This window comes from Oncorhynchus mykiss, chromosome 5 (assembly GCF_013265735.2).
Source record: "Oncorhynchus mykiss isolate Arlee chromosome 5, USDA_OmykA_1.1, whole genome shotgun sequence".
In the NCBI taxonomy this organism is placed as follows: domain Eukaryota; kingdom Metazoa; phylum Chordata; class Actinopteri; order Salmoniformes; family Salmonidae; genus Oncorhynchus; species Oncorhynchus mykiss.
In genome coordinates, this window is record NC_048569.1 from 35,933,915 (window position 1) to 35,960,642 (window position 26,728).

General features: G+C 41.9%; 1 protein-coding gene across 3 annotated transcripts in view; it reads left to right on the forward strand.

Moving 5' to 3' along the window:
* kcnn2 (potassium channel TSK2) overlaps nt 1–26,396 on the forward strand; it is a 30,197-nt gene extending 3,801 nt beyond the window's left edge. The window contains 7 exon segments of one of the 3 annotated variants that reach the window (NM_001124311.1): nt 10,161–10,579; nt 12,586–12,727; nt 13,399–13,509; nt 13,707–13,834; nt 17,301–17,309; nt 20,651–20,720; nt 26,121–26,396. In NM_001124311.1, the coding sequence (NP_001117783.1) occupies nt 10,161–10,579; nt 12,586–12,727; nt 13,399–13,509; nt 13,707–13,834; nt 17,301–17,309; nt 20,651–20,720; nt 26,121–26,396 (1,155 nt within the window). 3 annotated transcript variants of the gene reach the window in all.
* Nucleotides 26,397–26,728: the final 332 nt, after the last annotated feature.

Below are 26,728 nucleotides of genomic sequence, written 5' to 3' on the forward strand. Positions count from 1 at the left end.
TTTTACCATGCTGAGGCTGCATAAAAACACTTTTTATGTCGTCTCCTTTCTTTGAAACAGCGAGAAAACATGAAGGCTATTTACATTATTTTCAAACACCATTGTAAAACAAAGTAGATAAACCTCATGTAGCGATAAAGATTATGTGCAAGGAAAATCCTTGCAAAAATATCCAAATGAATATTACTTGTGTCAAGTCCATGAAATAATCATACTTTTCCTCATGACTATTTTTGGGTTCAATTTTGGAGGAGAATTCATATGGTTTAGCTTGAGGGATACAGTGTGTGAATAGGCCACTAGTTCATTATCTTCTGTATTGTTGAATTACAATGGCCTGTATTCATTAGCCTCTTTGTTAAATTTAGGGCTTACAAGCCCCAGAGGGATATCAATCATTGAAACAGCTCAACAGTAAAATGTGTCTCCTTTTCAAATGGCTTACTGTAAACTTAGAAAATGGCCTACTGTAAAGTTGTAAAATTGCCTACTGTGAAGTTTTCAAATGGTATACTGTAAAGTTTTCAAATTGCCTACTGTAAAGTTTTCAAATTGCATACTGTAAAGTTTTCAAATGGCCTACTGTAAAGTTTTCTTTGCAAGGGATGATAGAAACGCGTACTGATCAATACCATATTTTGATACATAACAAAACCATTTACATTTCCTCAGCAAAGGTTCTCTATTGCTGTGTACATAATATAATGTAGTGTAAGCTTCCAAGAGGGTATAATTTCCAGGGTTCTCACTTTCAGGTTTCAGCTCTTTGGTTTTAGCCCTTTGTGTTTCTGTTATTTAATAAACATACTGTACATGTCATAAACTAGACTTCCTTGAGTCAACCAATTTGCTGACAACATCAAAGGGAATGGAGTATTTTGAATGACTATTACGACGATAGAAAAAGCACAAATACGCTGAGGGGTTGTTATTAGAAATATCAGATTGATACATTTTATGGCTTACATTCAATTATTTCGATTTTCATATCTTCCACAGTCTTATTCAGACTGGTTTATGACTCAATATAGCATTTCTCACCTTGATTAGTGACACTCACTTAAACTCCATATCTGCTGTTATTGCTGTTTGCAGCTATATTATTACTCAATACTCTCCTTAGTCAGTTGATTGTGACCCCACTCAATGGCACTTTTATTGCTACTTGCAGCAGTATCAGTAGTTGTAGTATTGGTATATATCTCTACCTAGGGAATCCTCTAACCAGGATTTCTGGAAAACTAAGGAATTTATTGAAAGTTCTCAGAATTTTCCAACCCTATCTCTGCCACAGAGCGTGCACCCTATCCTGTCCTCTCAATATTGGCTGTTTTCCATCCTCATTGAGATAGATTATTCATGCACGTCCATCTGTACTCACAGATGCCTGTCAAATATAGATGCATAGTTCAGACTGAAGAGAGGTGCCCACACGCTGCTCAAGCTCCTGTGAAGTGATTTACTTATCCAAACTGTACAAACAGGGAAGATTTGACTTCTACACTTTTTTGGCTGCTTAGACAGTATAGGGACACACCTCTTGATTTTAGTTTCTGTCCTCATGGTGCCGGAAATATCCTTAGGTCAGTCTGAGGACAGCTCTTGGACATGGGGAAGCTTCAGGGACATGTCTTCTAGATTAAAGGGATTCTTCAGGATTTTGGCAATGAAGCCCTTTATCTACTTCCCCAGAGTCAGATGCACTAATGGATACTATTTTTATGTCTCTGCATCCAGTATGCTATGAAGGAAATTAGAGGTAGTTTTGCGAACCAATGCTAAATAGCGTAGCGCAATGAATGGAAGTCTATGGTATCTACTAGCATGCTAGCAGTTACAATAGACTTCCAGTCATTGCGTTGAGTTCATCTGACTCTGGGGAAGCAGATAAAGGGCTTCATTGCCAAAATCCTGAAGTATCCCTTTAAGATGGCAGTGATCGGTGACATGGTGCATTATTAGCATTTCTCTCCATCTTCCTTGTGTGATGTCTCAAAGTTCAGAGACCCTCAAGACTCCTCTCCAATTAGAAGCCATATAATGTTTTTATATAGACTAATATTCTGCATGTAAACGCCAGCAATCAGCTAACAAATGTTGTAGGGCATGCTATTTCCTGTTGAAGGTATGATACCAACGACATACATCTTTTGGTGACAGCTAGCGATCTATAATAATTGCGTCGTTAGTTTGCTCTGCTGTCTGATCCGGTGGCAGTCGGTGCCATTTAAGATGAGGGAGGATGATTCTTTTTCTTATGAGCATGGCCTTATTTCTATTACAGCATATTGGATGACTGTCATTCAAATTCTATTTACCCAGCTCAATGTAACATCAATAGGTTTAGGCTAATTCATGAGATTCAAAGTTTTCCTATACACATTATGAGGTTGCTACAACCTAGCCTATGAATCCAAGTTTACAATGTACACTACTACTGTCCAATGTCTGTGTTCTTTTGTCCGTCATAATATTTTATTTTTATTGGCCAGTCTGAGATATGGCTTTTTCTTTGCAACTCTGCCTAGAAGGCCAGCATCCCGGAGCCGCCTCTTCACTGTTGACATTGAGACTGGTGTTTTGCGTGTACTATTTAATGAAGACTTGTGAGGCATCTGTTTCTCAAACTAGACACTAATGTACTTGTCCTCTTGCTCAATTGTGCACCGGGTCCTCCCACTCTTCTTTCTATTCTGGTTAGAGACAGTTTGCACTGTTCTGTGAAGGGAGTAGTACACAGCATTGTATGAGATCTTCAGTAACTTGGCAATTTCACGCATGGAATAGCCTTAATTTCTCAGAACAAGAATAGACCGACGAGTTTCAGAAGAAAGTGCATTTTTTCTGGCCATTTTGAGCTTGTAATCGAACCTACCAATGCCGATGCTCCAGATACTCAACTAGTCTAAAGAAGGCCAGTTTTATTGCTTCTTTAATGAGCACAACAGTTTTCAGCTGTGCTAACTTAATTGCAAAAGGGTTTACTAATGATCAATTAGTAAACTTGGATTAGCTAACACAACATACCATTGGAACACAGGAGTGATGGTTGCTGATAATGGGCCTCTGTACACCTATGTAGATATTCCATTAAAAATCAGCCATTTCCAGCTACAATAGTCATTTACAACATTAACTATGTCTGCACTGTATTTCTGATCAAATTGATGTTATTATAATGGACAAAAAAAGTGCTTGTCTTTTAAAAACAAGGACATTTCTAAGTGACCCCAAACTTTTGAACTGTAGTGTAGATGCAATGGTCGAGAGAAATTTGAGTGATCAATTTCATTGACAGACATTGACACATTCAATACCTTGCACACTCTTGACTGCATCTAGCTAAGTGTAATCATTAGTCCAACAGTTGCAAACAGGAGTTTCTATTGGACAAATTCAGGTATGTTTATTCCAGCCTTATTCCGTTTGCTTCCGTTGAAGATAGTTTTTTAAACAAAATCGGACAAATGAATACACCCCTGATCATACGTAAACACAGTTCACTTTCATAGCAGTCACATACAAACAGTATGATCCCTTTTATCGTTGTATAATTCCTTATTGCATTTACGAGCTCTCCTCCTCTCACTTTTTCCCTTCGCTTGTGGACTTCATATCATAACCTCTAACCGCTACACACAGCCTACATCGTTATCACCATATTAGCTAACATCATAGTCAACATAGCTACTAACATTAGAACTAGGACGTTAGTAAACCTGCTACAATCAGGCAGTACAGTGTAGAGTCTGCAAGCAGTTACACCGGCGGGCCCCGGTGGCAATAATTTAATAAAACCAAAAGCTTACCTTGACTTGGAAGAGTTTCATTGTTTTATAGCCATAGCCAGCTAGCTAACATAGCATCCCTCTCTGTTTGAGCCAGGTGTTTGAGTACCCTAAACTAGCAAGCTGTATTCGCTAGGAAAGTAAGTGAAAGTGAAAATAAATATTACCACGAAATATAGCTCTCTCTCTCTCGCGCTCTCTCTCACTCTCGCGCTCTCTTGCTTCTCCTTCATTTCTGAAGAAATTCATTTGTTCAAAAGTGTTCACTATTGTCCTTCTCTCTCTTTGAGTCAACTACTCATCACATTTTATGCGCTGCAGTGCTAGCTAGCTGTAGCTTATGTTTTCAGTACTAGATTCATTCTCTGATCCTTTGATTGGGTGGAAAACTTGTCAATACATGCTGCAAGATCTCTGATAGTTTGGAGGACGTCCTCCGGACGTTGTCATAATTACTGTGGTAGTCTATGGAAGGGGGTGAGAACCACAAGCCTCCTAGGTCTTGTATTGAAGTCAATATACCCAGCCTTGTCTAGCTTAGTTTGTCCTGGATGGTGTGTGTTTGTGCTGTGTGTGTGTGTGTGCCTCTCTGTGTGTATTAAAGACGCCGTGGTGTAACTGCAGGAGAGGCTGTGTGTTTCTCACAGGGAAATCTGTCCTCTGCCTGAGACGCCAGACTGGAGTCAGATAACCATTGCTTGCTGGTGATCTCAATGTTTTCACTGAACAAACAGGCTTTCAAGGGCACATATACTCTGCCTCTGAACAGGATGAGAATCCAAATGTTTATTAATTGATCATGTTTGCTACCCCATGATCAATTATATGATCAGAAACATAGATGTTATATAATTGATATGAGAAACCTCTCCAGCTAGAGCACTCCAATCAAAGGGAGAGTGACTTATGATATCTTTTCATATAGATGTTTTATTTCAGTTGAATGCTACGCATTCAGTAATTACTTTTATTTCAGATGCAAAATAAAATGTAACCTACAGCTTGAGATTTACTCAGCAAAGTAGCCTCTTAGTGCCTCACTTTGATATCATAAATAAACCATTGCATGAATTTCTAATTGGGCTGAACCTCTCAACCTAATTCACTAATGAGATTGAGCGATTTCTTTCGCTCAGTGACAAGATATATGTTCCCATCTCCACATTACACAGACAGATTAAATATTGAGCTGGACTCCATTAGTTATATTGAGCATACTGAAAACAGTAACCAACCCAGGCTGCAACCAACACAGGGTGAGCTTCTATGGATACTGTAAGAAAGAAGGCCGACAGAGAGACTAAGGAATGGGATGACCTCAGGACATCCTTAATGGTGTGGTCTGGGCAAAGATGTCAGCACTGTGGCTTAGGCTCACCCCGGCTGGCGTGGGTGCAGCGTTCCCGTGATGAGCAGGGGAATAGTCCCTTAATGATTAAACAGTATTTGTATCCATCAGACGACAAGCCAACCATCTGAGAGCAGCCACTGGACCGTGACAGGAGGCTATATTTGAAGAGATTGTCCTTGGTTGGAATCGGTCACTCTGGATCTTTGTGTCTTATCATTGTGCATTACAGGGGCTCTGCTTGTAGGACACCATGCGTAGCGACACTGCTCTTTCTCTCTGTTATAAAGATCATCTTCTGTGTGTGTTTGCGTTGGTGCGTGAGCACGGGTCAACAGGCCATTTTCTATGCGTCCCTCTCTGCTCCCTCTTGGACATGCTCTTTATTAGGCTATGGATCATGGGATGGACTATTGTCGTGGCATTGAGGACCTTTTAAGCTTAGTAAGCCATAAACCCCTTCCGTCTTTTCATTCTAGGAGGATATGAACTGGACAAGTTATACGTGCATATGATATACTGTAGAAAGAGACTTGACTGCTGTCCCTTCTTAAGCCACATACATAATTCCAGGTTTTCCACTGCAGATGTACTGCAACTGTAAGTTACTCCCCCTCTCCCTCATAACTAGTGCTTCTGCCACTAGCATGGAATATTTGTGATGCTCAGAGGTAAAGAGCTCTTGAGTGTTGTATTTCAGGTCATGAATTACCATAATTGCTTTTACAGACCAGTAGGCTTTTCTTATATGACCGGGTTTTAAATGTTGGAATTACACTGTTTTAAAGCAAAACGCTTTCTTTTGTTACATTGAGTTGTTGTCTCAAATACAAATGAGAGCTTTCGTGCTGTGTGCAGACAATATTCTGTTTGGACTGTTTTGATGGCTTAGGACTGTGAGTAAGATAGCGTCTGTCACATAGTGGAGTAACAGCTTGTGTTTCCATGTCTAAGTTACACTCCCTTGGAAAGACTTACCAATCAAGGCTATACCAACAGAGAGCCTGGTTAGTGTTACAGCGTCTCTCAGCCTAGGAGTCTGACAGATGTCAGTGCTCTCAAGGAGCTAGATGTTGTTACAGTATGTATTCAATATAGGCATCATTCACATAGTTGTGTGCTTTCTAATTATATTTGTGGGGGAACCTTCCAATGTGGTGTTTTGATGAATGAATTGGGTAGAGATGTTGCGTGGGAGGGTTTTGTATACGTAGCTGCAATGTAGTTTGAGCTAGAATGTGGGTCGTTCGTCTTGAAATCTGTATTACTCGCTCTGTGTTGCTTTCTTTATGATGCTCTATGCTGCAATGATGCTTACGGTTGGAACCTCCTGTAGCTTTCGATGGGAAGCGTTTTGCTTGCAGGCTAGCTTTAATGGGAGTGTGACATTTGCCAGGATGTAGTGTCAGTGTGCCTGTGGGATTGGAAGGATGTAGTAGGTGCATTGCTAGCCTGGTATCAACTGATAACCGTCAGTTTGGTATACTTTTGCAGAAAGATATGCATCACGAGAGGTGATGCATAAATCAATACATTGCATTCAAGGCAAAAAAAGTCTGTGAGTGTATATGTTTGTCTGTCTGTGAGTCTTTCACGAACTTACCCATTGTGGCTTTATCACCAACTTTCTTTTCACTTGAATGGAATGTATTGACTGATGCGTCAATGCCCTTGACGCACATCTAGAGGTGGAGGTGGGAGAGAGGAGGGAGGGAGAGGAATATAAAGAGAGATGAGAGGAGGGGGAGAGAGGGAAAGAAGGAGGGAGAAAAAGAGAAAGAGAAGGGGGCACATGAGGGAGGGGGAGAGAGGGGTGAATAAGGGAGTGGGAAGAGAGGAGGGAGAAAGAGAGATAGAGAGAGAGAGAGAGACAGAGACATGTCTGTCTGTGAGTTTATCTGCCTGCCTGCTTGTCTGAGTTTTTCACCATTTCACCCAATGCAGCTTTATCAGCAACTTTTGAATGCAATGTATTGACTTAAGGGTAATGTCTCGTGATGCATATCTGTTTGTATCACAAGACGTTGGTGGCACTATAGCGCAATTTCCAGGTGTACATTTGTTATTTTCAGGGTGTCGTAGAGCTAAAGATGTGAAATTAAAGCTTTCTTTGGTAGTGGGAAATATATACAGTGGGGCAAAAAAGTATTTAGTCAGCCACCAATTGTGCAAGTTTTCCCACTTAAAAAGATGAGAGAGGTCTGTAATTTTCATCATAGGTACACTTCAACTATGACAGACAAAATGAGAGAGAAAAAAATCCATCTGGCTAGGCCACTCCAGGACCTTGAAATGCTTCTTACGAAGCCACTTCTTCATTGCCCGGGCGGTGTGTTTGGGATCATTGTCATGCTGAAAGACCCAGCCACGTTTCATCTTCAATGCCCTTGCTGATGGAAGGAGGTTTTCCCTCAAAATCTCACGATACATGGCCCCATTCATTCTTTCCTTTACACGGATCAGTCGTCCTGGTCCCTTTGCAGACAAACAGCCCCAAAGCATGATGTTTCCACCCCCATGCTTCACAGTAGGTATGGTGTTCTTTGGATGCAACTCAGCATTCTTTGTCCTCCAAACACGACGAGTTGAGTTTTTACCAAAAAGTTATATTTTGGTTTCATCTGACCATATGACATTCTCTCAATCTTCTTCTGGATCATCCAAATGCTCTCTAGCAAACTTCAGACGGGCCTGGACATGCACTGGCTTAAGCAGGGGGACACGTCTGGCACTGCAGGATTTGAGTCCCTGGCTGCGTAGTGTGTTACTGATGGTAGGCTTTGTTACTTTGGTCCCAGCTCTCTGCAGGTCATTCACTAGGTCCCTCCGTGTGGTTCTGGGATTTTTGCTCACCGTTCTTGTGATCATTTTGACCCCACTGGGTGAGATCTTGCGTGGAGCCCCAGCTCGAGGGAGATTATCAGTGGTCTTGTATGTCTTCCATTTCCTAAAAATTGCTCCCACAGTTGATTTCTTCAAACCAAGCTGCTTACCTATTGCAGATTCAGTCTTCCCAGCCTGGTGCAGGTCTACAATTTTGTTTCTGGTGTCCTTTGACAGCTCTTTGGTCTTGGCCATAGTGGAGTTTGGAGTGTGACTTTGAGGTTGTGGACAGGTGTCTTTTATACTGATAACAAGTTCAAACAGGTTCCATTAATACAGGTAACGAGTGGAGGACAGAGGAGCCTCTTAAAGAAGAAGTTACAGGTCTGTGAGAGCCAGAAATCTTGCTTGTTTGTAGGTGACCAAATACGTATTTTCCACCATAATTTGCAAATCAATTCATTAAAAATCCTACAAATGTGATTTTTTTCCTCATTTTGTCTGTCATAATTGAAGTGTACCTATGATGAAAATTACAGGCCTCTCATCTTTTTAAGTGGGAGAACTTGCACAATTGGTGGCTGACTAAATACTTTTTTTGCCCCACTGTATCTATTTCAATGATTCAAGATTTAGTCATGTATTATCGCTAAATATATGATCTAGGCCATTGATGCCATTACGCTTTGAGGAATGGGACAGCATTTTTTTCTCTAATGAGGATCCTAGAGTTGTACTAAATGGGGGTTAGTTGGCAGGATGTCAAGTCATAATGTGTGACTTATTTATCTCCCAAGTTTTTGTGCTCATAGAGAAATCTGAATTATTAAACGTTCTGGTGTTTTGACTGATCTGCTAACATATTTGGCTGATATGTGATAGATTTCAGACTTCTCATTTTGTTTGAGATTAATTGATCTTGAATATTTCATTTTCTTTAATTCTTATTCAGAGGTTTAGACAGTGGGGTAGACAGTAGGAGCCATGGGAAGCACATACTTTACAGGACCAATTACAAAAACTCAAACAGAACTGTTGTTTGAAAATGTCAGGCGAAAGACCAAAAACAGATTTGCATAATCATGTTCCCCACACACTGGAGGGACAGATATCTCTAGATGCAGCGCCAATAATTTAAGCATCATGGGATGGCTTCAGTTAAAATGTGTTAAATTTCCCTTTATATTGAATGGCTGAGGTCACGGTGAATATTGCTCTGAAATTTGATGACGGCAACATTTTGTGAAGTATCTCCCACCAGTTGTGACAGCCCATATACAACCCATAGACCTTGAGGTGATTGAGTGCAGGAGGGAGCGGCTGAGGTGGACTATCGGTATTGCGTGTCAGAGAGGGGAATGATTTGACAACTGTAGAGAGGAAGCTAACGTTGCTCGATTTAATTTAGTCTGCAATCCATCTGCAGAGGAGTATGCCGGGTGCAAGGGAGGAAGCCATCTCTAGAGACAGAGGGTAGTAGTTTATCTGTAGATCATAAACACAGTCAGATAGATCACTTTGATTGAATTACACTGAGGGGTGTATTTGGTCTGTCGGTAGGGGACGAGGCCAATGAGGGCATCAGTTCAGGGTGGATGGAAGCATTGAGCAATAAACTGCGGGACTGGTGGATAGCTTTAGACTAGAGTGAGAGAGATGAAAGGTGTTTATGAGGAGAAAAAGTGGAAAGGAGTGGAGGCCAATGAGGAAAGGAGATGGAGAGGAGGTGTACAGCACAGCTGAGTGTGGATAGAGGAGGATAGGATAGAGGAGAGTCATTAAAGGTAGTGAAATCTGTCCACATCAAAGCCCACAGTGGAGTGGCCTACCTTCTGCTCTGTGGCCAGGCGATAAGAGACCTATGCTAATGTGGGAGGTGGCAGATGTTCTCATCAGTTTAATGCTTTGAAGTCGGAAATGTTAGCCACATGCAGGAGGTCCCATAGACTTCCGTGACAGAACCGTGTGAAGAGTGTAGCGAACGCTAACAGTTAATAATTGGAATCACTGAACGGCGATCAGTCAGAAACCTGAGTTCATTCATTTCCATTGATTGAGTGTGCTCGTAATGGTTATTGTTTTTGTTTTTATCAATTTAGAAGGATGCCATAAGGATTCAAATGCAAGGCTGCATTTAACCAGAGCTAGTTCAGTAACCTCCGTCTGCTTCCCTCTCCCTCTCCATGCATGTTGTTATTCAGTTATTCATGGTAGACAATGCAGCAGATGACTGGAGGATAGCCATGACCTACGAGCGCATCTTCTTCATCTGCCTGGAGATCCTGGTGTGCGCCATCCACCCCATCCCAGGGAACTACACCTTCACCTGGACAGCGCGCCTGGCCTTCTCCTACACCCCGTCCAAGACGGACGCAGACGTGGACATCATCCTGTCTATCCCCATGTTCTTGCGGCTGTATCTCATCGCCCGCGTCATGCTGCTCCACAGCAAGCTCTTCACAGACGCCTCGTCCCGCAGTATCGGGGCGCTCAACAAAATCAACTTCAACACACGCTTTGTCATGAAGACCCTGATGACCATCTGCCCTGGCACCGTGTTGCTGGTCTTTACCATCTCGTTGTGGATCATCGCTGCGTGGACCGTGAGGGCCTGCGAGAGGTCTGGACCTGCTGCCCTATCGCTGTCACGCTATGCTGCACAAAGCACTGCATGAAACATACAGTGCCTTGCGAAAGTATTCGGCCCCCTTGAACTTTGCGACCTTTTGCCACATTTCAGGCTTCAAACATAAATATATAAAACTGTATTTTTTTGTGAAGAATCAACAACAAGTGGGACACAATCATGAAGTGGAACGACATTTATTGGATATTTCAAACTTTTTTAACAAATCAAAAACTGAAAAATTGGGCGTGCAAAATTATTCAGCCCCTTTACTTTCAGTGCAGCAAACTCTCTCCAGAAGTTCAGTGAGGATCTCTGAATGATCCAATGTTGACCTAAATGACTAATGATGATAAATACAATCCACCTGTGTGTAATCAAGTCTCCGTATAAATGCACCTGCACTGTGATAGTCTCAGAGGTCCGTTACAAGCGCAGAGAGCATCATGAAGAACAAGGAACACACCAGGCAGGTCAGAGATACTGTTGTGAAGAAGTTTAAAGCCGGATTTGGATACAAAAAGATTTCCCAAGCTTTAAACATCCCAAGGAGCACTGTGCAAGCGATAATATGGAAATGGAAGGAGTATCAGACCACTGCAAATCTACCAAGACCTGGCCGTCCCTCTAAACTTTCAGCTCATACAAGGAGAAGACTGATCAGAGATGCAGCCAAGAGGCCCATGATCACTCTGGATGAACTGCAGAGATCTACAGCTGAGGTGGGAGACTCTGTCCATAGGACAACAATCAGTCGTATATTGCACAAATCTGGCCTTTATGGAAGAGTGGCAAGCAGAAAGCCATTTCTTAAAGATATCCATAAAAAGTGTTGTTTAAAGTTTGCCACAAGCCACCTGGGAGACACACCAAACATATGGAAGAAGGTGCTCTGGTCAGATGAAACCAAAATTTAACTTTTTGGCAACAATGCAAAACGTTGTGTTTGGCGTAAAAGCAACACAGCTGAACACACCATCCCCACTGTCAAACATGGTGGTGGCAGCATCATGGTTTGGGCCTGCTTTTCTTCAGCAGGGACAGGGAAGATGGTTAAAATTGATGGGAAGATGGATGGAGCCAAATACAGGACCGTTCTGGAAGATTAACCTGATGGAGTCTGCAAAAGACCTGAGACTGGGACGGAGATTTGTCTTCCAACAAGACAATGATCCAAAACATAAAGCAAAATCTACAATGGAATGGTTCAAAAATAAACATATCCAGGTGTTAGAATGGCCAAGTCAAAGTCCAGACCTGAATCCAATCGAGAATCTGTGGAAAGAACTGAAAACTGCTGTTCACAAATGCTCTCCATCCAACCTCACTGAGCTCGAGCTGTTTTGCAAGGAGGAATGGGAAAAAATGTCAGTCTCTCGATGTGCAAAACTGATAGAGACATACCCCAAGCGACTTACAGCTGTAATCGCAGCAAAAGGTGGCGCTACAAAGTATTAACTTAAGGGGGCTGAATAATTTTGCACACCCAATTTTTCAGTTTTTGATTTGTTAAAAAAGTTTGAAATATCCAATAAATGTCGTTCCACTTCATGATTGTGTCCCACTTGTTGTTGATTCTTCACAAAAAAATACAGTTTTATATCTTTATGTTTGAAGCCTGAAATGTGGCAAAAGGTCGCAAAGTTCAAGGGGGCCGAATACTTTCGCAAGGCACTGTAAATAAGACACCATGGTTTGGTCAGGGGGAACAGGCGTTAACTCGTTGTGCATCCTACTGGAGGCTTACATCCAGATATAGTGCTCCCTCCTCACATTCCCAGCCATACCACCATTTTTGTATGCAGATCTTCTGCTTGGGAATGTCAAGAGATAGACAATTATGGCCCATAGTTTACGTCTTGTTAGGTGATAGGAGAATCTGTTTACACTTTATTTATATTGCACATGAATGAGGCATGGATGTACTGTACGTATGATGTATAAGACGTGTAAGTATTTGGCAAGCTGACTCCAGGCTGACTCTATACCTTCCATTCCAGATACCATGACAACATGGACATAACCAGCAACTTCCTAGGAGCCATGTGGTTGATCTCAATCACTTTTCTAACCATTGGATATGGGGACATGGTCCCCAACACTTACTGTGGAAAAGGAGTCTGTCTCCTCACTGGTATTATGGTGAGCCCTACACTCTTACAAAAAAAGGTGCTATCTAAAACCTCAAATAAATCTTCAGCTGACCCAATAGGAGAAGCCTTTGAAGGACCCTTTTTGGTTCCAGGAAGAACCCTTTTGTGTTTCATGTAGAACCCTTTCCACGGAGGGTTCTACAGATGTCAGATCTTAATTTGACCCCTTTTGTCGCAGGAAAAAATAAACCTGCACTAATAAACCTGCACTAATTTTCAGGTACTCGCAAGGCTCAACTGAATTTCCTGATGCAGCAGGAAAATTCTCTGCGCCAAAAGTGTGATTAAGTTAAGATCCGACATCTGTACATGGAACCCAAAAGGTTTCTCCTATGGGGACGTTTATTGCAGAAATTATATTACATTCTCATGCCACTGCGGCTCTCTTTTTCAGTGCTGCTTATGAGGTATTAAAAAAAAAATCTAGCCCTTGGGTATCTGACTTTTTTTTTTAAACTGACAATATAAATATGTTTTAAATCTCTGGTGGGGTGGCAGTGCAGATTCATGTATATTCAGAGGATATTCATTTGAGAATATAGATATATATTTTTTAAGCATCATTTCCTAATATTATGCTTCTAAAAGTAGGTTACATCTTTTTAAATGGACACAATAAAGTCAACCTCTATAACGGTGTCTGTCTGTTGTTCCTCCCAGGGAGCCGGCTGCACAGCCTTGGTAGTGGCTGTGGTTGCAAAGAAACTGGAGTTAACCAAAGCTGAAAAACATGTTCATAATTTTATGATGGACACCCAGCTGACAAAAAGAGTAAGTAAATATGTTACTTGCATGTCGTTTTAAATTTTTAAATTGTAAAGAATAATCTCAGCTGCCCTGTTTCCCTATTGTGCAGCATTTCAGGAAGACCAAGCATGGTTGAACATGGCTACAGTATGCTTTCCATTACATTAGGAGTATTTTATTTACCATGAACAGTGTTTCTAACCCTACTCTTTGTGTGTCAGGTGAAAAACACTGCTGCAAATGTACTCAGGGAGACGTGGCTCATCTACAAGAACACCAAACTGGTGAGGAAAATGGACCATGCCAGAGTCAGGAAGCACCAGAGGAAATTCCTCCAAGCCATTCATCAGTAGGTACCCTGCCTAAAACTCTGCTCCTGGCAGTGTGGTAAATACATATTTCACCTTGGTATCTGCAGTCTCACACTTTCTCATACCATACAGTATCAAAGATGAGAATACGAACCTGAGAGCTGAATTGTTTGACACCTGTAGCCCAAATCTATATTTACAATGTGGAATATTTACAGTTTTTTATTTGTTCTTGCTCATTTCACTCCATTGTTTTGTAATATAAGTTGGAAGGGTGTCAGGAAGTATTTAGTTCCAAAGCATGTCAGTTGTGCCCTCTTAACAGCTCAGAGGTCAATACTGTGGGATATCTCAATGGCAGTTACACAAATTATGCAGATGATATGCAAATCGAAAGTATTTACTTCTGTTTTGAGAAATAATGAATTATAGAAACAGTTATGCTATATGAGTATGCACAAACATTTCCAGAAACCCTCATAGGCCAATGATCTAACTTTAAAGTTGACTTGGTAGTAAGATCGTTCTGATGCTAACTGTTAAACTCTATATCATCATGTAGTGGTGTTATATTGGTGTTACGGTGCTACTGCAAAGTGGTAGGCTATAATTGCAAAGTAGTCATTCAATCTTTTTTATTGAAAGCAATTTACTTACTAGATCAGGAGAATGTAAAATGACTGGGAAATCTTTCTCAATTGCTGATAACTTATCTGCACTTAATTACTAGTTGTCTAATCTGGTATCTTCAAAGCAACTGTAAACCATGACAGATGTGCTGGGAAGGGGCCCAGACCCTTTTTTACCATAACCTAAACTATTCATGATAAACTCTTGAGGACCATTTTCACTCCCCTGCCTTCTCAGCGGTGACAGTAAAACCTCTCATCTTTCTCTCGCTCCCTCTTCCCTCCCCCTCTATCTCATCCTGCATCACCATGATGTAAGGAACTGCCTGTTCTAATGCTTGTCAAGATGACTGTGAGTGTCTTTGTTGTGTACCTAAATATCATGCTGACCTCTGGGCCTAACCTCTGAGTTGTTCCTTTAGCGTGTATCCTTATGATTAGCCAGTTTACCTGTCAGGTAGTTTCTTAGACAGTCTACAGGGAGAATGCAAGTGCTCTCTATCTCTAAAACCCTATTGAATTTCATGTCCTCTCCTCCTGGTGTACCGAAGCTGTCTTATAAGCCTAAGCCTACTTCTAACACTGTATTTTCCCCCTTTTAAATCAAATCAAATCAAATTTATTTATATAGCCCTTCGTACATCAGCTGATATCTCAAAGTGCTGTACAGAAACCCAGCCTAAAACCCCAAACAGCAAGCAATGCAGGTGTAGAAGCACTGACTATCATATCAAACACACTGATATATTTTTCTTCTTTGAGATCAGATTTGTTTTACATTACTATGATGACTAGGGTCTGATTGTAATCATATGTTATAGTGAAAAGGTTCTCTTGTTTGATATAGTTTCTGTGTTGTGATGCGTTTTCTGTGTGTTAACGGGTCTGTGTGGTCTCCTGTGTGGAGCTTTTAATTTGCTCATGATTCGTTTCTTCGTGCATCATTTACCATGATGACATTAAGAGTTTTGATGTTTGAAAGGGATTACAGGTAGAGAGTATTGGCTGCTTCTGCTGCAACCCCCATTCAAAATGCGACTGTTTTATAGGCTTCTGTCATAGTTGCGCAGGCAGAGAGAGGTACTATGTCTTTTATAGCTGAATTCAGGCTATTTGTGGTAATGACAGCATATCATGTCATCCTCCTCTTCTCTAGGATGAGCTAATAATGGGAAACCCTCAGAGCTTTGGCAGAATCTCCACAGGACCAGATTCAGTTGTAAAACGCCACATCCACCACTTTGTTCAAGGCCATGCCCATCTCCCCTTTTATACAGGCTCAGTAAGCTGTATGAAGAGGGAGTGGGTCTTAGCAGAGGAGTTGGGGTTCAGAAAGCACCTCCTGGTGTGTGTTAAGTGACGCCTGTGGCCTCAGCTGCAGGGTTCAGCTCAAAGTGTGGGCTGCCTGGGAGGATGTACATACACTGTGTGTTGGGAAGAGTCAATGGCCACAGAGAGGGTGTGCCTGGGAGCATGCTCATCCCTCAAATGGAGCTGTAATTGCATTAGTGGAAACCAAGAATGTTCTCAGGGCAGGTCTGCCAGTTTTGACTAGCAGAAGCGACTTTTCTAGCAGGTTCGGATAATTAATGTGTTGGTTAGGAAAATTAACGTGGCAGGTTAGGAGAATTAGGTTAGGGTTAGGAAAATAATTAGGATTAGCTAAAATTGTCCCTGATGCAACTTGAACATACCTAGCTACAACCAAGCCTGTCCTGAGAACAGTCTTGGTTTGCTCTAATGCGATGCTGCTCAAGTGGAGGGCTGGAGAGGGGTCAGTGACCTGTCTTGAAGCAATAGTGGTGGGAAAGTATAAATAATCCCTATGCTTCCTCCTCTGGCCTGAGCCATATCAATCGCCCTGTAAGATCCTCCACCAATAGCATTTAGGGGACAGGTCCGAGGGGAGGAGGAGGTAACTTTGTTCTTTTTCCATGGTCTCTGCAGTGTCCCTGGTGAAAACCAAGATAAATGTTAGCTAGAGAACGTGTCAGACTGCCACGGCTGTCTGTCTGGTCATTGGTTCGCTCAGTGAGGCTGGTCTGACAGTGCTGCATGTCTGATAAACTGGGCCGGTCTGTAGGGGAGGATTAGGACAGGACCTCGGGGAGTAGCTAGCAGGGGCCAGATCAGAATAATGTGACAGGAATATTGAAGTCTTAAACCCCATGATTCCTTGGTTATCTGTGGTGAGGCATAGCTGTGAGGTAAAAAGATACTGCTGCCTCCCGAGAGGCGCAGTGGTCTAAGGCACTGCATCGCAGTGCTAGCTGTGCCAATAGAGATCCTGGTTTGAGTCCAGGCTTTGTCGCAGCCGGCCGCGACCGGGAGACCCATGGGGTGGTGCACAATTGGCCCAGCATAGTCCGGGTTAGGGGAGGGTTTGGCCGGCAGAGATGTTCTTGTCCCATTGTGCACTAGCAACTCCTGTGGCGGGCAAGGCGCAATGCACGCTGACACGGTCGCCAGGTGTACGGTGTTTCCTCCGACACATTTGTGCGGCTGGTTAAGCGGACAGTGAGTCTTGGCTGGGTTGTGTTTTGGAGGACGCACGGCTCTCGACCTTCGCATCTCCCGAGTCCGTACAGGAGTTGCAGTGATGGGACAAGACTGTAACTACCAATTGGATACCACAAAATTGGTGAGAAAAAGGGGCAAAAAAAAAAAAAAAGATGCTGCTCATAGTGATGATGGTATTTAGTGGATGTTAGTGTTGTTGTTATTCAAAATGGCAGCAGTGGGATTCAGGTTGCAGTACCCAGGCCTGAACTGGAGACTGATCCTGCCATCTGGACGCATTTATCTGATGTTGTAATAATTCATTTGTCTATTTTATGTTTCCTTTTTTCCCCGTTTGTGTCGCCCAATGCAATAGAGCTCGAAAGTAAGTCTTCGCCTCACATGTAGCTACAGAAATGTTGTGTGCATGCAAATGAGAGCTTGCTTTTTGTGAGAAAAATGACACTCCTTCATTTGATAAGTGAAATTCATACCATAGCTCCACATTTTGATGTCCCATCGAGTAGTGATTGATCACACAATGGCACATAATGTACATTTGTCAGGAACACCCTATTTCATTTTATATAGTTACACAACACCGTTAAGATTTGTATTTGTCTTTTAGATCATTACCTGAACAACATGAGGATTAGGCCAAAATAAGTTAATAGGATGAACTAGTGACTAGCCTACAAAAACTCAGCATGGTATATTTAGACAAGCAAGACCTCTCGATCAATTCCGCCCTACTTTTCTTCTGTCAAAGCGTTACACATCTGCCAATTAAACATCAATGCTCATGTCCCCATGGATCTTCCTTTGATGAATTTCAATTATGGGTGATGGAGGGTGTTATTCTTTCCATTGTTGCATGAATGTGAAGAGAATTTGATATTTAATCAGAAAGCAAGCCACTGATTAAACTCCAATAAACTGTGCTTTCATGAACCGAAGGATGACCGCTAGTGCTTGAGGAGAGGAGAGGCTTGCTGTAATAACTACAGAATAGAATCAGGTCAATGTTTACTCCCCCTATCAATTTGCCTTGGCTACATTAGCTAGGGCTTGGGGTCATCTTTCGCCTTGTGAAACCATTGTGACGTCTGCTACAGTTGCATTCCCTCCATTTCTCTCTTGGATGACTGGTAGCAACAAAGACAGTGGCCATTATGAATGTGCCAGTAGAAATCACAGATTTATTGAACCTTTATTTACCCAGTTAGTTTCATTGAGATAAAATCTATTTTGCAACAGAGACCTGGTATGTAGCTCATAGCTGCACCGAGGTAGCCACACTCTCCTTAGTCTAGTGTAATGGCCTTAGTTTATCACATTGGTGTGACCCATTTGTCTAGCTACAACTAGCACGATGCATGTACACAGCCAGATGTTCTACAATATGTTGGAGGAGATGATAGGATTATTTGGCAGGCACACAGACCATCCTCTGTATAATGCAGTTTGACAGTCCCCTGGAGTCTGCGCCTATCCAGGAGGCAGGGATAGAGGCAGGAGGGAGGTTGATGTACAGAAGGAAGTGGGACAGGAAGCAGCATGCGTCCGTTAGCTTGGTAGCTCAGTGGAGGTGTGAGACAGGGACACGACCTTAGAGGGGAAGGTCGGGTTAAGCCTCCGGGATCTTGTCCTGCTTTAAAGATATTGTGCTGTAACTGACACAGCATGAATCCCAGTAGTCAGGCAGACACAGCCGGGGCAGGGCAGAGTCGGGCTGCAGAACGGCCTGTCCATTACACTGAAGACCATTTAGGATCAGTCTTTTCACAGCGAGGTAAACAGGGGTCATGACAAAGAGAGCTTCCCAGAGAAAATCTATGGTGCAGCACTACTGAGATTGCCTTAAAGAATTCAAAAGGGCATTGAAAAGCTTAGCATAGCTGTTTTCCCCCTGATGAATAGCAAAGCAGTTAAGCACCAATTGAAAGACCAGGACCGCACAGGAACACTGAATCACAGAAGGACATAGAATATTGAGTATGAGTGGGCAGGATGCTTTCACATTCTGACCCCAGCTTCCTGCCTGCCTTGTTCATCAACACCATTTGACAGCTATTGGTCATCCAACCGTGAAATGCAGAATTCTGACAAGTCTTACATCTCAACTGCACAAACATTTTAATATTGATTCTCTCATGTCTTTCACTCTGGTACCTTTTTTCCTTTCAATTTGCCAGATTACTTGAACAATAAAAGTGCTGTTTTTGCAATAACATTGGCTAGTTGTTATAGAATGTGCTTCTTTTGGACCATACAGCTACCCCTCACTAGCTGTTGAGGCGTCGTCCTTTGCCTGTAGTGTCCTTTAGTGGCTCCTGTAGTGCCCCTTGTTGCTCTAACCTGTCATCTAGCTCCACACATTTCTGCCTTTGTATTGGAATGCCTAACAATGATGCTCCATTGCATGAGACTAGATGAATCTGGGCCTATTAGCAGAGGGTCCCTGGAGACCCCTCGTGTTCTCCTCCTTGTTCTATGGTGCTGTACACCCTCAAATTCACACAGTCTAATTAGAGCCGCTAACTCAAAGCCCATCTCATCAGTTTATACAATTAGTCTGAGAGCATTGGGTTTTATCTGAAAGAAAAAGCTGGTCACAAGGGCTATGTTACTGTCATGCCTCCAGCTCACTGTGTGTGTTGGTCTCATTCTGATTTAGCATGCAAAACGGGTGGTTGCAGGGAGGGGGGGGGGGACGACTCTTGATATCCTGAGTACAGTTGCTGTTTTTGACTCCCCAGTGAGTGTGGGTGATAAACATTTGCTCTAGTAGCCTAATTAAACCGGAGATTTGAATTATTTAAGCCAGCTGTATGGATTAAAGCAAGTTTCTAATTTCACTCTGTCTCTTGAAGAAGTGTATTTTTGTGTTTTTAACTGGTCTGCATCACCAAGACAGAAAGGCCTCATACGAGCTGGATGAGTTTCTCACTATGTAACAATGTAGCATATCACTGTTAGTAACTAGGTCATTTTACATAAGATACAGTACCAGGTGGAGGTTCTCTTTGATCAATAACTGGTATACGACATAAAGCTGCAACTTTACTGTAATCGTTGTTATCCCTTTTATGATACATTTTATTCATTTTATCATGAAATTATATTTTACAATGCTGTATTTATGTTGAACAATAAATGAATACCTGCTTTTGTATAGAGTTTGGCTATCACAGCACTTTAGTTGGAATAGCAAAGTGTTTTTCTATTTTGAGAATGAAAATGATCTTACTTGAAGGTGGATGAAATCATTCACGAGAATCAAACAGAGAAACGTCTTCCAGGTGTTTTGGATGAAGCTTTTAGCATGTGTATAAATGTTTGCTATGGTTAGAAAACCAGGTCCCGCGGACTTATGATAGTTTATATACTGCATTAATTGTTTATTTCAGCTAAATCCCATTGCAAACAGATTGTATCTACCTAGTTGAGCCCTTGTATATGTCTTTGTTTCTAGAGTTCAGGGGCTGGAGATTTACTGCAGTAATAGATACATTCTCCTCTCTGGCAGCTTCTCCACTCTGTGGTCTTCACTTGCATGCAGTCAATCAAACTGTCTGAAACCAATCCTGCATTCTCTACACACATCCTGTGCATGTCCTAGGAGTGAGTGCTCTCTGTGTGTATTCCTTCTGTGTGCACAGATCTGTTAAACCCATCTTTACCGAATAGATACATTTATTGGGTTCTGAATGGTCTTCTGTTCAGATTGAGAAGTGTTAAAATGGAGCAACGCAAGCTGAATGACCAAGCAAACTCACTAGTGGACCTTGCAAAGGTAAGCTGGACTGACAAACGTCACATATTCCAGTTTATTTTGGTTGTGAAGTTTGGTTGTGCATTTGGATTGATCTCTATCTAACCCACTTTTTGATTTGAAGGATTCCATGTGATACATGTGATATCAATGCATTGGGGGAATTAATAACACATTTTCATATAAACAAACAAAGTCTACAGGTGTCAAATAAACAGACGTTCCATGTGAATGTTAAGAAGAACTAGTTGTGTAATGTCATTGAAAGAAAATAAGATGCATTATATTTCTACTTCTTGAACTGGGTGCAGGACAGTCTGGTCCCAGATCTGTTTGTGCTCTTGCCAACTCATTGGCATGACAAGGAGTTGGCATGATAGCACATTAAACAGACTGGCTCTCAGGCTAGATGCAGGAATGTTGTTGGTGGAAACATACAGTATCTTGGTTTCAAAGATTATAGAACGATATACATACTGTCAGGGGTGGAAAGGGGGGGGATCCCTATGGGAACCCTCCGATGTAAATTCCTTGGATTCAGTGCATTTGTACATGTCAAAATGAATAATGAAAATGAACTACATGTAAAACTGCACATTTTTGCATGTCAAAATAACTTCCCAGAGGGAACCTGGTTTCATCAGGTTCCCTCCATTTCCACCCCTTGTTGTAGGTGAAAACCTACAGCATCTTTGTTTTAAAGATTATATAAAGGAATGCATATTATTTTATGTGATCAGGATACCCATCCTGATAGGTACGTCAAACTAATTTACCTTTAGGTTTGGTTTCCCAGACTTAGATTAAGCCTAGTCCTGGATTAAAAAGCATGGTCAAGGAGAGTCTTGAAATGGCTTTTTAGTCCAGGAGTTTTCTTAATCAGTGTCTGGGAAACCACCCCTTGATGGTATTGAACACATTGCTATCTTTCAGCAAATCTCTCTTTGGTGGTGATCTTGTGATAACAGACGTTGACACACCTTAGGGAAAGACTAAGCAGAGAGCTAGCCTGAAGCAACAAAAAAATACAGTATACTAACCTGGAAAGGGAGACACGCTGTGAGTCTGATGTGAGGATTCAGCCAGAAACAATGACAGAGGAAGGGAGAGAGAGAGGACTGACATTCAAATGTCCACCACGGTCAAATTGGTTTCAGGCTACCATGCCACAAAATACATTAGTTAGCTAATATCACCCTATCACAGAGTGCTATGAAGGCTCACAGTGAGTTAGGAGAGGGTTAAGATTGGGGAAGATAACAAGTACAGCCCATTCGGACATCTTTAATCAATGTCATAAGTGGCTCTCGCCATCAGAGGGCAGCATAGCATTAATCATCACAGTACATGAGCTCCCCGTAGATAGATGGAGATGTATGATGGAACTTAAAATAACTTTGGCAGCTGCATAGCCTTTGCAAAGCTATGAGAAATCCCTCACATAATCCCTCCCTCACATAGCAGTGGTTTCCCTACAGTTGTAGCAATTTCGGGCAGAACATAAAGCAGTTGGGGCTCCCGAGTGGCGCAGCGGTCAAAGGCACTGCATCTCGGTGCTTGAGGCGCCACTACAGACACCCTGGTTCAAATCCAAGCTGTATCACAGCCGACTGTGATTGGGAGTCCCGTAGGGCGGTGCAGAATTGGCCCAGCGTCATGGGTTTTGCTGATGTAGGCTGTCATTGAAATAAGAGTTTGTTCTTAACTGACTTGCCTAAATAAATAAATATATTAATACAGGATACATTAATAGTGTGGTAGGTCTACAATTACAGTATCCTAAACACTTTTTTTCAGCATTTGTCCTCAAACTGAATTACCATTTCATTAATGAAAATGCAGGATATTTATTTATTACATTTTATTTAAAATTTCTACACTTTGATTTACGGAGTCAGTTGGTAGTCATTATAATTTCAGCTACTTGGGGTTTTGGGTATACATTGGGTCAAAGGCCTATGTATACCCACACGTCCAGCTTCCTGGACCCAGTGTCGGCTAAATCTGGGTCAGTGAAATCAGCCCACAATTACACAAGCATTTTTGTGCCTCAACTGAATATACTTACAGTCCCAGTCTACCCTTCACTGAGTTCTGGTCATATTTTATTAGTGTTATATTACAAAGATTTAATGCATTCCCAGTTTAATTTGTTTTTGATTAACAGAGGCATACTCTTGACTCAGTTAATCTACAGTTGAAGTTGGAAGTTTACATACACTTAGGTTGGAGTCATTAAAACTTGTTTTTCAACCACTCCACAAATTTCTTGTTAAACAAACTATAGTTTTGGCAAGTCGGTTAGGACATCTACTTTGTGCATGACACAAGTAATTTTTCATACAGTTGTTTACAGACAGATTATTTCACTTATAATTCACTGTATCACAATTCCAGTGGGTCAGAAGTTTACATACACTAAGTTGACTGTGCCTTTAAACAGCTTGGAAAATTACAGAAAATTATGTCATGGCTTTAGAAGCTTCTGATAGGCTAATTGACATAATTTGAGTCAATTGGAGGTGTACCTGTGGATGTATTTCAAGGCCTACCTTTAAACTCAGTGCCTCTTTGCTTGACATCATGGGAAAATCAACAGAAATCAGCCAAGATTGCAGAAAAAACAATTGTAGACCTCCGCAAGTCTAGTTCATCCTTGGGAGCAATTTCCAAACGCCTGAAGGTACCACGTTCATCTGTACAAACAATAGTACGCAAGTATGAACACCATGGGACCACGCAGCCGTCATACCGCTCAAGAAGGAGATGTGTTCTGTCTCCTAGAGATGAGCGTACTTTGGTGTGAAAAGTGCAAATCAATCCCAGAACAACAGCAAAGAACCTTGTTAAGATGCTGGAGGAAACAGGTACAAAAGTATCTATATTCACAGTCAAAAGAGTCCTATAGCGACATAACCTGAAAGGCCGCTCAGCAAGGAAGAAGCCACTGCTCCAAAACCCGCCATAAAAAAGCCAGACTACGGTTTGCAACTGCAGATGGGGACAAAGATCATACTTTTTGGGAGAAATGTCCTCTGGTCTGATGAAACAAAAATAGAACTGTTTGGCCATAATGACCATCGTTATTTTGGGAGGAAAAAGGGGAGGCTTGCAACCCGAAGAACATCATCCCAAACGTGAAGCACGGGGGTGGCAGCATTGTGTTGTGGAGGTGCTTTGCTGCAGGAGGGTCTGGTGCCCTTCGCAAAATAGATGCCATCATGAGGTAGGAAAATTATGTGGATATATTGAAGCAACATCTCAAGACATCAGTTAAGGTTGGTCGCTAATGGGTGCTCAAAATGGACAATGACCCCAAGCATACTTCCAAAATTGCAGCAAAATGGCGTAAGTACAACAAAGTCAAGGTATTGGAGTGGCCATCACAAAGCCCTGACCTCAATCCTATAGAAAATGTGTGGACAGAACTGAAAATGCGTGTGCGAGTAAGGAGGCCTACAAACCTGACTCAGCTATACCAGCTCTGTCAGGAGGAATGGACCAAAATTCACCCAACTTATTGTGGGAAGCGTGTAGAAGGCTACCCAAAACGTTTGACCCAAGTTAAACAATTTAAAGGAAATGCTACCAAATACTAATTGAGTTTATGTAAACTTCTGACCCACTGGGAATGAAAGAAATAAAAGCTGAAATGAATCATTCTTTCTGCTATTATTTTGACATTTCACATTTTTAAAATAAAGTGGTGATCCTAACTGACCTAAAACAGGGAAGTTTTACTAGGATTAAATGTCAGGAATTGTGAAACTGAGTTTAAATGTATTTGGCTAAGGTGTATGTAAACTTCCGACTTCAACTGTATGTGTCTATCCACAATTCACTTCTTACAGAGAGAGGCTCAGATTGGTTTTGGCAGGGCAATAACTCTAAATGTTGCATTTTGCTGTCGCCTCAAGGTCCCATCCTTATTTTCATGAATTCAGAGGCAACCATAAAATTGGTTCCTCATTTCATGGGCTATACATCAAGGTTTCCGATATAGATTTAATCTCTCTAAGCATATAAATTCTAAATTCCTTGATCATCTGTGGAAAATTATTTTATTTTAAAACATCATAGGACGTGATGAGTTGTTGTGGTAGTGATGCAACCTAGCGAAACGTTATCTGCCTCAGTTGGAGTGTCAGTGGTGAATAGCTGTCAGTGTTGTTTTGGTCCTCAGTGGATCACTGTGATTCTAAACAAGCCACCCAACCCATTATTCCTGCCCCAAATGAGAAAAGGACAAGATGAATGATGGATGGCATTGGCCACAGGCTGGCAGTGATTACTTTCATAGTGAACATTAGCTCGGTACACAGCAGCCCTCACTCCCACTCTCCAGCCCCCACAGAACTGGATATCTCACTGTTTGATAACATGCCATGTCTCGAGAGGAAGAGGATCAACTTCCTGGCGCAGAAGTTAGTAAGTGTATACAGCAGAATTTCTCTGCAAGTTATCACTTCATATGTAATTTGCTTATCTTCAGCATCCGGTTTTCCCACTGGGCACAGACATCCATTCAACGTCTATTCCACGTTCGTTCAACATATTTTCATTGAGATGACATGGACACAACGTTGATTCAACCAGTGTGTGCCCAGTGGGTTGTTTGTTGTGATGATGAACCTCTGTAAAATGTTAATTAGGCTACCCGTGTCCAGACACACTATTTGTTATATTATGTTGATCTGTCTCTGTCTACATTGACTCAGCTGTGCGTTTCTAACACTTTTTATCACAGTGAATAATCATTTCGTTTTGGAGGGCACTTTAAGAGGGTTCTATCCCGTTGTATCCCTTTTGTCTGAGAATAGCTGTAGACTGAGTTCAGTTCTGACAGGAGTGCAAACTAATAGCCTGTAAAATCAACATCTCCAGGGAACAGTTTAGTGTTGTAGTGGGAAAGAGTAGCATGATTAGATACTTAGAATGATGCAACCCATGATCAAATGAATCACAAGCTGTATCTAGTTAGTAGTATCAATTTCATGCTCTCTCTCTTCTCAGCTGAGGGGCAACTCCTAACTTCCATTTCAGTAAAATTTTCACTTAGCCTTTTGACATCAATGCATGACTAAGTGAAGATTTGACTAAGTCAGGATTTGCCCCTCAATTGTCTAAAATGCACTGTTGCCATGTGTGTCTGTCTATGTGTATTCTTGTGATGTCTTTGTTTTGTTCTCTTCGTCGCTGCTGTCTTCGCCTCTGGACAGATCGTCATTGTAAATAAGAATTTGTTCTTATTTATTGACTTGCCTGTGTAAATAAAGGTTCATAAAATATGCAAAATAAGGTAAATAAAACAAATAAATAATTTTACAACTGCCTGCAACCTCTCTAGCCTAAAGCACCCCGTGCTCTGGGAGCCTCTCACCCTCTTACTCTGACTGTGAGTCTCTCCTCCTCCTCCTCCAGACTCAGAACATCATGTATGACCTGATCTCAGACCTGAACGAGAGAGGGGAGGACATGGAGAAGAGGATCGCCATGCTGGAGACCAAGCTGGAGACTCTGCTGGGGAACCTGCAGGCCCTGCCAGGACTCATCAGCCAGGTCATCAGCCAGCAGCACAGGGACTTCCTGGAGGTGCAGCTCCAGCCATACGACAAACACAGCCCTGAGCGCTCACAGTCTGTCTCCAGACGGAGGTCGTCCTCCACGGCACCACCCACCTCCTCCGAGAGCAGCTAGAGTCCAAGTGGAACACCTACAAAGAAGACTTTTGCCATCATATGGCCAGGTTGCATTTATTGTAAAGCCTTTCAATAAGTGTTATCCAAATTCTGATGACAGAATCCAAGGTACCGGGACAATGGATTTTAAACTGATGCTGTTGTTTGTTTTTTATTATCTCAAAAGATGTTGTTTTCCTTGCTCTGGTGACAGGACTGTAGAAAAATATGCTTTCCTCAGTAAAAACTATTAGGCCTATCGATGGGGGCTGTGATCAGAACTATACTCCATCTCTATGCAGAGGTAGCCAGTTTTAGGACAGCAAGGTTACCGGCCGGGTGTAAAGATAT